Source organism: Heterocephalus glaber, unplaced genomic scaffold (assembly GCF_053883595.1).
Source record: "Heterocephalus glaber isolate CG9 unplaced genomic scaffold, H.glaber_assembly_v1.0 deba00001472, whole genome shotgun sequence".
NCBI lineage: Eukaryota > Metazoa > Chordata > Mammalia > Rodentia > Bathyergidae > Heterocephalus > Heterocephalus glaber.
Window position 1 is genome coordinate 11,713,764 of NW_028258315.1, and position 11,846 is coordinate 11,725,609.

At 45.1% G+C, this 11,846-nt stretch overlaps 1 protein-coding gene across 1 annotated transcript; it reads left to right on the plus strand.

Annotated features, from left to right (window-relative positions):
• Positions 1-354: 354 nt before the first annotated feature.
• Edn1 (endothelin 1) lies at positions 355-6,865 on the plus strand. The gene is made up of 5 exons (XM_004847682.3): positions 355-859; positions 2,397-2,565; positions 3,740-3,898; positions 4,082-4,195; positions 5,618-6,865. Exons 1-5 carry the CDS (start codon positions 796-798, stop codon positions 5,718-5,720), a joined length of 609 nt encoding a protein of 202 aa, XP_004847739.2. The 5' UTR covers positions 355-795; the 3' UTR covers positions 5,721-6,865.
• Positions 6,866-11,846: the final 4,981 nt, after the last annotated feature.

Genomic DNA, 11,846 nt, shown 5'->3' on the forward strand with positions numbered 1-11,846 from the left:
TGCTGTAAGAGGAAAACGTGCTCATCTGCCCACATCATCCCACCGAGTAGGGGACAGCGAAGAGAGCGCGTCCCCTTGTTCGATGGAGACTAAGTAGGTAGACATAAAAGGAAAATAAAGTGAACAATGAAGAACCCCCCCCCCGCCGCCCCCGGCACACAATGCAATCTATTTAAACTGTAGCTCATACTTTTCATACCAATGGTATGACTTTTTTTTGTGGAGTCCCTTTTCTGATTCTTGGACTCGGGCTGGCAGCTTGCAAAGGGGAAGCTGACTCCAGCCCTGCACGGGCAGGTTTACCGAAGTCTCTAATGGGTATTTTCTTTTTCTTAGCCCTGCCCCTGAATTGTCAGACGGCGGGCGTCTGCCTCTGAAGTTAGCAGTGATTTCCTTTAGACCCGGTCTTATCTCCGGGCGCACGTTGCCTGTTGGTGACTAATAACACAATAACATTGTCTAGGGCTGGGATAAAGTCGGAGCTGTTTACCCCCACTCGATGGGGGTTCAATATAAAAAGCCAGCGGAGAGCTGTCCAGGTCAGAGCGCTTCTGTCTGCGCCTGGCGAGCGGTCTGGCCGGCGCTGTTCCTCGCCGCCCTGCGCTGCAGCTCGCTGCCTCTGCCTCCACACCGGCCAGGGGAGTCGCTTTTGCTCCCGGAAAAGCGCACTGGGCTGCAGGATCACTTTGAGCTCTGAATACTCAGAAGCGCGTCGAAGGAACTGAAGCTGTTTTTCTTCATTTTCCTTTGAATTCAGTTTGCAGGGGAATTTAGAAAAAAACCTTTTTTTCCAGAATGGATTATTTTCCTGTGATTTTCCCCCTGCTCTTGGTGACTCTCCACGGAGTTCCAGAAACAGGTAGGCACGCTGCATTGCAAAAGTGGGACCGTCAGGGTCCTCTGATTCGCCTGAAGGCTTTTTGCTTCTGTTTTTCCCCTTTTCTGTTCAGGTAGCAAGTGTCTGGGAAATTTTGCTCACAGCTATGTAAGGGTTCTAGCGAACAAATGGAAGTCAACTGAATGCAATTAAATATACCGTAGCTTTAAAAAGCTTATGTTATTATCACTGCAGAATTTACTTCCTGAGCTTTAAAAAAAAATCAAGAAGCGTATAGGGCAACTGTAATTTAGCCAAATGTGTGTTTAGCAATTCGTGTGTTCGTACAGGTATATGCTACATTTAGGAACTTATTCAAACATTGTTTGAATAGCGTGTTAGTGTGCAAAATAGTTCAACATTCCAGCTTGAAGCCAAGGGAATTTATTCAAGCCGTCTGAGGAATACGTGAACAGTAAAACTACCTGAAGAACGCGAGTGTGTTGCGTATCCCCAGGCGGTTTCAGGGCGAAGCAGATGTTTTCTTTAAAATTTGTCACTGTTGACGTTAGGTTTCTTTGGGCAGGTTTTGGCACCTGAAACAGCGAGAGGACGAACTTAAACTGTGTTCACCTGTCCTGGGAGGGGGGCTGGATACTTCCTGCTGCTTAAGGATTTAGACAGCACCCCAGAGCACCTGCCTGTTTCTCCCCCTGTTTGGGGGGTCAGTGCACCTTTTTTTCTTTCCATGACCCTGACTAAAGAGCAAGGGCGTTAAGAGAATGGAAATCCTGGAATGCGTGTGATCATTTGAAATGTACAAAGTCGGGCGGATAAGCTGTGTGCTGGATGGTCAGCAGGAAGAGCAGGGCTATGCTGGGGAAGGGACAGGCGGTGTGTCCCACACAAGCCAATGCTGCTGTTCCACGACCCTGAATCCAAATCCACAGCCTTTGCTGGGTGCCTGCAGCTGCTTCTTAACTTCACCGTGGATCAGTGGTTTCTGTGGAGTTTCCCACCTGAAATGAATATTAGAGAGTTAACTTTTCTCCTCTGTCATTTCCCAGTGCTCTTGCCTTCTGCTTAACTTCAAGAGGTATCTGCCATCCAAGCACTCCGCACTCCACACGGGGTGGAGGTGTAAGGGGGTGGGTGACCTCGAGGAGAAGCTCACCCTGGCAGGGAAGTGGTTCCACCTCGAGCTAGGTCTTTAGTCATCATCCAATCTTAAGGCACCGTAGTCTGTGCAGCCCTACTGAGTTCTGAGCAAGCCATCTCAAGTTTCCAATAGGCACCACTTCCAGGTATTTCCTTGAAGCCTTCTTCAAGGGGGCTGGTAAACCTCAGCTTGGGTGTTTATCTGCTCTGTTTTGGGATAATCTCCCTGCAGGTGGATAAGCCAGCCAGCTAAAGGTGAGTCATGTTAAAGAGGGAAAAGTGATGTTTGTGTTTCTTGCTAAGGGCAGCTGTATGTTCTGTCTGCCTTTATCTGCTCTGCTCAATCTGGTGTAAACACTGTGACCCAGCGTGTCTGGAGTCTGGAGGACACCCCTCACCTGCACTCCCTCTCTCCCTGCAGCGGTCTCTGGCGAGGAGCTCAGCCCAAAGGCTCACAGCGGAGGGGAGAAGACCCCTCCCGACGCCCCCGGGCTGCTGCGCAGGTCCAAGCGCTGCTCCTGCTCCTCCCTGATGGACAAGGAGTGTGTCTACTTCTGCCACTTGGACATCATCTGGGTCAACACTCCCGAGTGAGTCCCTAGAGGGCATAGTAGCTCTAGTCATTCCTCAGCTCTGGCTTCCCGGGCACTAGTCTTGCTTTGCTGGGGAGTTCCTGGCTTGGACTCCGAAGGTAGTGTTTCTGACAATAGGAAAGTGCATTGGTGGCACAATGCTTTGGTGGGACAGCAGTCCAGTGGTCCTCTGAGGCTCAGGGTCAAGCTGCTCATTGTGGGATGGGATGGATGGGAGGGGCTGGGACCAGCAAGAAGCTGGTACAGATTCCAGATGAGAAGCTCACCCAGTCCTTAAGTGAGGGGATGGAGCAGTGCTTGCATGGCAGTGTTGGGCTTGGCTTAGAGAATGAGCTGTTGAGGTCCTCTGTGCGTTTCTCCCCCATGCTTCTCCTAGGAGGGTGGAGAGTGAGTAGCAGAGGGAGTAGAGAGAGTTATAATCCACTCCCTTCATTTTACTCATAGAAAAGCTCCAATCCAAACTGTGAAAGTCCCTTCTGCAGCAATGAGCTTGAGGCAGAACTAGAACGGTATTCTGGTGCTCTTGTTTCTCTTTAGAAAGCCTATTTGATGACAGAAACAGAAATATAGCTCATGGGCTTCTCTCCTACTCATAGAGTAAAGAAAAACAGTATTCCCTCAAAATGAACACTGCAAGTTATTGGAGAGCTTCTGACAATAAGTCCTCCTGGAGCCTCTTAATGTCACCCTGCTGCAGGAGAACCATGTAAACACGAGTCTCCCACAGGGGCCACCTGTAGCTTCATCATCTATGCTTTCAACTCAATGTAGGTCTTAAAAATCTTGTGAGTCATGGTTTTGCACTAGCTTTTCTGTTCTTCCCACTCCAAGTAGCTGTTAACTAAATAGAACCTTAGAAAAGGAAGAAAATATAAAATAGACACCAAAGCAGAGATGTCATAATTTTGGAACAAAGAACAATGTTGCTCGTGTCAAGAAGAATCTGAACTTTGTTGAAGAGTTGAGACAGAGTTTCACTTAATCAGGAAAACTAGTTTTCTCTTGTTTGGACGCACACGTGTTCCTGTTGTTGCCACACTTCAAGTTACTGTCCCAGTGCTGTGTGCTTAGCTCATTGTGTGCCCAGTAGAATGAGTTGGCTCAAAAGAATGTGTCATTTGGAAGACTATTAATTATGCTAATATCTTTTGTTCCTCTCTTTTGATGATAGGCATGTTGTTCCTTATGGACTTGGAAGCCCTTCTAGGTCCAAGCGATCCTTGAAGGAATTATTTCCTACAAAGGCAATAAAGCAGAGGAACAGATGCCAATGTGCTAACCAAAAAGACAAGAAGTGCTGGAATTTTTGCCAACCAGGAAAAGAACTCAGGTGAGTAGAACAACAACAATAACAAAACCCTACCTTTTCTTTTCAGTCAGTTGTGCAGCCTCCTGACCTCCTTCCTATTGTAAAGCTAGCTGCCTTCCTGTTTTAGAGTAGCAGGGATGTTGAGAGTCGAGGTGAATCTGAAGATACCACTGCTGAAATGGTTTTTCCTGTTCATTTTAACAGGTCCCAGGAAACAGTGGAGAAAGGCTGGGAGAACCACAAGAAAGGAAAAGACTTTTCCCAGCTGGGAAAGAAGTGCATCTCCCAGAAGCTGGTGAAGGGAAGGAAAACAAGAAGGTAAGAGGTCACAAGAATGGCTTAGCCCTGGTCATTGATACTGTGGCCTAAGCCTCTAGTCCTCCCTACCTGGGTGGAGAAGCAGCTTAGAATACAGTGACAGGAGGGTATTCATGGTCTACAGATTGAAAAGAGCAAGGGAGCCCCCCTCCAGTATTTTCACAGAGGCCTTGCATGCAGACTTTTGCCCGCTCTTCTTTAGCACGCGCCATTCATGTTTCAGGTATATTTTCCAAGCCAAATACATCCAGAGACAACTCTTATTTGGTCACGTCCAGTGTTTCCCTCCTAGTGCCCTTACTGTTTTTCTGGAGAAATTAAAAATCATTTCAAGGAGAGGAGAGGACATTTTTTTAAAAAAATGAAAGTCATGCCTAATCAAGTCCTGCAAAAGTACCAGTCATTCAGATGGCCACGGGGAAAATAAAGTCATTAGGTAGGGTTGGTGAGACTCAGAACATGCTGTTTTTTGAGTTTATTATTAGTTTTTAAATGGGGAAATGCATTTGTGGAGAATTGGTTTTTTCACAAAGGTCTCATAGGGTTACTATGGGCAGCTTTACGGGGATGATCTTTCCAAATCCTAAACTTTTTGGCACTCACAAGTTTGAGGGAGGACATCTGTGCTCAGATCTGTCATCTGCTCTGCATTCTACGGAAAGTTTTCTGAGAAATTCAGAGGCAAGAGGTTCTGTGAGCGGAGTGTTCTGAGCCCAGGCTTGGCAGTCAGGAGGGTCTTGTGATTTGTTTGCTACTGAGTGTGGACACCTGAGCTACCCCTGCAGATTCTGGGTTCAGCATCCTGGGCTGGCAGGGATCCTCACTAGATCACAGTTGCTGAACTGACTTGGGAATGATTACTGTTTCTATTAGTTGTGTTATGTCAGCTATGAAATCAATGTTATAGTTTTCCCACTTCCCTTCTCCTGCAAACAAAACAAAACAAAACAAAAAACATGAAGCCTGCAATTTTAAAAAAATTGCTACAAGTGTTTGTTTGGGGGTCGCCCATATACTTCCTGTTTCTCTCTTTCCATCTGTTACTATCAGTTTTTATGGGATGTAGATGTCCAGGACTATTGGAAACCTATGCTGAGTGTCTGCATAGTAGAGAATATTGAGATAGAGGTATACAAGATTCTAGAACATCTCTGGTTTATTTCAAAATTGGCTTTAGTGCCCAGTTCCCCTTAGACAGGGTCACATGACTGTTCTCCCCATTCTAAGCAAAAACGGTAAACTCTTTCACAATGGTAACTCATACCACTTGAGGTTTTATCAAAGGGTAACACGCCGTTGTGGTTGGTGTGAAAGTTCAGGATCCAGATTTAGGTTTGTTTGTTCCAGATTCTAAATTTAGATGTTTCTTTAGCCAAGGAATGATTTTTATAACATTCGTTTTCCCTCGTCTTGTTTTCACAGGTTGGAGGCCGTCAGCAACAGCATCAAACCATCTTCGCCCCTTGCGAAGTTGAAAGCCATGCTGTACAGAGAGCAGAAAGTGACCCACAACCGAACACATTGATTGTAAAGCTTCCAGTCCCACCTGTCTGAAGCCATCACCTCCAGAGAAAGAGCCCTGTGACCAACTGGGCACTCTTTCCGAGCTGGCCAGGATCAGAGCAAGAGCATCCTCCCTGCTTAGACCGCATCTTGTTCCAGAGTGGCAAAGGACCCGTGTCCTTCTTGTATGCATTCTAAGAAAGGTGAAGGTGCCCCTCAGCCTGGCTTCCTTTACTTCCACTGGTGGTAACTGCTTTGTCTCTTCTTGCCTTTGGTATCGACAATGGACCTCTCAGAAAGCAGGACACACTATGCCACTCGTATTAGGGTGGCATCCTACGGAGGGAGGAAGGAGATTCCACGGGAGGGTGGAGTTTCAGAAGAAAGTCCTAAGGGACTGTTTGTGTCTGACTCAGGCGCCTGGCACATTTCAGGGAGAAACTCCAAAGTTCATGCAAAGATTTTCTAAGGAATGCATAAATTGAAAACACACTCGAAAGACAAACACACATAAAATTTTTTAAAAAGACGGGGTTTTTAAAAGTCATAAAATACAAAACTGCAAGAAACTGTTACTACTGTAAATCAGGATGTGATTCATGAGTATGAGTCTACCTCAGCATTAATGCACTCTGCTTGGAGTATTTCCCACCTCTAATTATTGCTTCCCCAAACTCTTCCCCTCCTGTCACCAACTCCTTCCAACCCGCATGTTAGAGCCCAGCCTCACAGAAGCCTGGTCCAATGTGTCAGTAGTAGATTAAATGCTTTTGTGCTGATCTACTAGCTCTGATCCATAAGGAAAAAGATCATACAATCAGGAGCTTCCTTTACCTTGATTTATGGAGACACTATGGTATAGGGGCATTTCTGACAGATACAGAAAAGTACATGTTGGTTATGCTTTCAAGCAGTAAAATTATTTTTTCTTTATGTAACCAGACAATGGAAGAGGTTAGATTGAATTTTGCTGTTCTTATTTTTTTAGAGATATTTATATTCAAACAATTTATTCTTTATATTTACCATGTTGAATATATGTCTGGGCAGGCCATATTGGTCTATGTATTTTTTTAAAAATGTATTTCTGAATGAAATTGAGAACATGCTTTGTTTTGCCTGTCAAGGTAATGATTTTAGAAAATAAATATTTTTTTCCCTACTGTAGTGATTTTGAGTCATTTCCGAAGTTCCTACAAGTGGGCTAATGGGGTAAGAATTACATGGGGAAATGGTTAAAGGTAGATGATTAGAAGGAAAGTAGGCAAACAAAAGAGAACTTGACCCTTGACTATATCTTTAAAGTTGTTTTTATTTGCCATTGAGGTAAAAGCAATAGAAACTGAACAAGAGCAGCTCTGACTCCTTTATCTTCCTCTGGAAAGCAACCCTTATGCTTCTCTTCCCTGTGAAATGCCCTCCTGAGACCTTATCCATTAACCTCACTGCACACATGTGAGGCAGGATCCCACAATTTGAGATGGGGGTGTGGTGAGAGATGCTTTCTCCATATTAACGGGCTGAAGGAAGTAATGGAAAAATAACCCCAAACTTCCCCTAATTACCCATGGTCGCACACCGGAGCTGCTGTTAGACCCTAGGCCTGCCTGCTCAGTGCAAGCAGAAGCTCCTAATGGCATTTCATTTGCTTGGATTAAGAATTTTGTTTATTAAGGAACACTGAGCACCACTGCTTCTTCGTGGTAGCCCCGGACTAGCCTTATGCCCACGGGGGTGGAGACAGCTGGTGCTGCTTCTGAGCCACCTCCCTTGAGTGCCACTCTGCTCTCCACTCTGCTTGCCAATGTATTGGCGAGAACAGCATTGCCAAGGGTCACTACCAACAAAAGCTCACCAGAGCTTGATGGCCCTTTGGGATTTTCCTTGCCCTTCTCTAGTAGTGGCAGAAAGAACGCCTAGCATTCAACAAATATTAGCTCATGGTAATTACTGTTGGTCTAATAGTGACACATCAGAAAGCTGTCAAATAACAGTCTTCAGGGGCTTAGAGCCAATATTCTTGGCCGTTTCCACGTCTACTGGTATTTTTTTCATTTTCTACTTTTTTAAAAACATTAAAAGCACAGTCTGATGTCTTTGGGGAATTGCTTTTATAAAGCTCACTTTACCTAGTTCACTATTTCTCAGTATGTTGTGTCCAAGGAATCAGGAAGTCTTCCTCAAATTGGGAAGGCGCTTGGCCTGACCTTGGTCACTCTCGTATCTTAGCAAATGATTGGGTCCCTGGCATCATGACTTCTTCATCTGTCCTTCGTCAGTGAGGGACTAGGTACTTCAAGGAGACTGAGATCATGGGAAGATGCTGAGTTGGCACAAAGAAAAGGAATATCTGAGCTTCGAGAACAAGGGTCTAGTACATTTTAGAGAAAGATGGGGTGGGAGAAGCCAGTGAGCAAAACAGTTCAAAGAACAACACAAGTAAGAGTGATAGCTTTTTGTGTGTTTTGTATTTCTGTGGTACTGGGGATCGAACCCCAGGCCTTTGTACTGAGCTATATCCCCAATTCCTTTTCAGTTTTTATTTTGACATAGTCTCTTACTAAATTGCCTGGGCTGGCCTCAAACTGGTGATCCTTCTGCCTCAGCCTTCCAGAGTGCTGGGATTACAGGTGTGTGCAACCATACCTGGCTTTTTAAATAAAATCAGTTACATTCTTAAGTTGTCTTTGCCCATGCTTCCTGCTTCAGTAACCAGCAAGAAAAATGAAAGGAATTAAGCAACTCCTCTAGGGCTTAAGGATTAGCAATAAATTGGGAGGTTCATAAAAAATTCATATATTTTCAGACACATAGAGGGAATATTCAACAACATTTGAGGGCCACACAAGGTTGGGGGGTGACCTGATTGGAGAATCTGTCGCACGTCCTACTGTTTTTCTCATACTAACAGCATGGTTTCCGGAAGCCCACTTAGAACAGATTTCTCTCTTCACTCTAAGGACACAGTAGAGCTTTGATCTGAGGACCAGCAGAGCCTGGGCTGGGAGTGGTGACCTGGAGGGGGGCGCTAATGGATATTGTACTTTTCCCCAGGGTTAGATTCTTTTTGATGGAAACCATCGGCTTTAAGTACCTGCAGTTCCCTGAAGCTCAGTTTAGGGTGGTGCTTCAGCTAGGGTTCCCCTGGCAAGACTCTGGCTTACACTGAGAAACAGCAACATTTTGTTTTTCCAGGCGAAAAAGCCAAGGCCCGGAGGGAAGTGATGGGCGTAAGAGGTGTAAGATCATACACTGAGCTGTGTCATCTCTGAGGCTTGACTCCCTCCATCCCTCCCATCTTCTCTTCCTCCTCTTCCTTTTGTGCTACAGGGGCTTGACCTCAGGACCTTTGCACTGAGCTACATTCCCAGCCTCATTTATTTTTATTTTGACAAGTTATTCGTAAGTTGTCAAGGCTGGCCTCCAACTTGTGACCCTCCTGCCTCAGCCTCCTGAGTAGCTGTGATTTCAGGCAAGCACCTCAACGCTCGGCTGAACCTGAACTCTTGAGTTCCATCCAGAGAGCTGGCTGTGTCACCTGGAATTCAGTGGAAACAGATGCCCAAGCAAGCCTTAATTAAAGGTTCTGGGTGGCTAAAGCAAAATCAATGTAGGAAACCTCCCTCCCTCACTGATAATGGCTGGCAGGTTCATTTGGAGATGAGACAGAAGAATCAGGGCTGAGCTGGAGCTCAGTGGTTGCAGCACGCACAAGGCCTCGGGTTTAATCCCCAGCACAGCCCAAAAAGAACCATTGGAGAGGAGAAAAGGGGCGTAAAGAGGCCTATGTATCTGGCCACATCATTAAGTGGATTTCTGGAGTCTAAATGAGTATAACTAGGAACTTTTGATTATTATTTTTAGATTTAATTGCCAAATTATCCTTATCTAATATGAGTGAAGGGGAAATCTTTTGCCTACTTGTCTTTCACTATAATATAAAGCAATGCTTTTTTATTTTGGGGGGGTACCGGGGATTGAACTCAGGAAAGCAATGTTTTTAAAAGTTACTGTGTTTAAAGTCTTAAAGAAGCATAGTTTAAAGCTCAAGTTCTCAAGGTGCAGAACACATTGTTCTCCGTCCTGTGGTGTCAGTGGAATTCACTCTACCTCAGGTTAAAACTTTCGTCCTTGTACTTCAGGTTCCTGGGGTCCTGAGTCTGAAGTTCAGCATTCCTCTATGGCAAGTGAAAGTTTTTGCTTTAATGACCTGAAAGATGTAGCAATGACCCCTCATCTTTGCAGAGAACTCAGCTTCCTTTAACATTTTTACATTCCTTCTCATGTGACCCTGCCCAACAGATCCTTTCTGGAAGTTGGGGCCACATGATTTACCCACTAAGCAGCCCCAGTGCTACACCAGGCAAATAACAAAACAGGAACTCAGGACTCCTGTTCATTTTTTTTTAAACTTCTCCAGAACAGAGGGGCTAGCACTGGCACCTCACGTTGGAGAAATGTAGTTATTTCTGGTTTGCAAGTGAGCAATGAATGGAAATAACTTATTCCTCTTTCAGGAAGATCAGTGTTCCACATGTACCATAAGCCCTAGGGGTCAATATTTCAGTTCTCTGATACTTTCTTTACTACGTCATCCTTTCTATGCCAAGGTACAGTTGGCAGAAAACTTGCTGTGTGGTAGTATACAGTGCCTGCCAACTCTGGGCCATGAAGCTGTGCATAGGAAGAAATTGCAGGGAGAGTGTGATGCCAGGGGCCGTCAAGTTTCCTCCCATCCTGGGCAATAATCAGAGGAAGAGTTAGCAGTGGTGCCATTGGATAATGAAATCAGAGGCCCTGGGCCTTGGGGACATCGAGTGATGGAGAAGATGGGTTCCCAGCACAACAGGATGCCCACAGGTGGGAGAGGCAGCACTTTAGGAACTGGATGTGCAGCTCTGCTGGCTCACAATCTCTATGTTTCTGTATCCTATTCTTCTGTTTCGTATTCTGAGTGATCCCAGGGCCCTTCCGCCCAAATTGCTGCAGAAGTGTACAGGAATGATATTCACACGATTGAGCTACTACTGGCACGGCACAGGCACTGATCAATTGGATTAAATTGGGACCGAGCTCTGGGGCAGGCTCCTGGTGAACTCCGGTGGAACCAGGCGTTAAGACTCCAGATATTGGCTTGCAAGCAGATCTTGTGGTCTGGGGAAGGAAGGGACAGCCAAGGTAAAATTTCCAGGCTTCTTAATGTTATGGCTATTTACCAACCAGGATGAAATCATTTCAATATTTTACAAACTGGAATAGTCTCACTGGCACACCCCTGTGTATGTCAGATTCAAAGAATCCAACTATTCCTGGATTGGTAAATTATCTTCTCTACAGTACTACTGAGAGGGATGGCATTGTTCTGACTGTGCACATTTGTTGTCCTGCTGCAGTAAGGTCCCTTTTACTTCCATGTTCCCTTTCCTACGCTCTAGACTCCTTTGGCAGTAATGGAAATACTCTGTTATTCATTGTCTCCTTGGAAATTTTTAGCATGGAAAATTTAGCAAATTTATGGTCACCAAGCCCAAGGTTTGCCTAAGACCAAGGCTTCTAAGGTCCTATGTCTGCATTAGGAAGAATCGTGGAGGGGGAGCAGCCTGTAAGGTGGAGTCTTGACTTCTCAGATAAACTCTAAGCCATGAAACAGTGGCCAGATAATTTATTATTTAAAGTGGGGCACATTTAATAATGTTTGGTGATGCTTTCTTTGAACAATTCCCATGGAATCATGGGCTGTCATGGGCACACTGAGACACGTGGTCATTCTACATCAGGATACTCCTTGGAGGTTGGCATTTTAGAACCCCTTGGTCTCTTGGAAATGATCTGGACTGTGACCCTACTCAATATGTAGTTACCTTTAGCTGCAGGTTAGGCTAGGGCAGAGGACCTTCCTCATCCCTAGTGCTTCAAGTGAGGAGCTTAGGGCATAATATACCATTCACTAAATGCCTCTTCAATGAGTTAGTAAATACATAGATAAGTCACAGGCTCAATGAAAGGAAGATAAAGATGACATTCCCTAGACTAGCTGTGATTAGATTGCAGAGAATTTATAAGACCTCCCAAATTGGGCTCTTCGTGGAGTTTGTGTAGCCAAAATTCCTTTATTCAGGAATGTTGGTAAATTATTTGACACAATGCA

Excerpts from the sequence above, each read along its gene's own strand:
- Edn1 (XM_004847682.3), top strand. The coding sequence starts at position 796 with ATGGATTATTTTCCTGTGATTTTCCCCCTGCTCTTGGTGACTCTCCAC. Across the intron at positions 860-2,396 it reads CCACGGAGTTCCAGAAACAG|CGGTCTCTGGCGAGGAGCTC; the intron begins GTAGGCACGCTG and ends CTCTCCCTGCAG. Across the intron at positions 4,196-5,617 it reads AAGGGAAGGAAAACAAGAAG|GTTGGAGGCCGTCAGCAACA; the intron begins GTAAGAGGTCAC and ends TTGTTTTCACAG.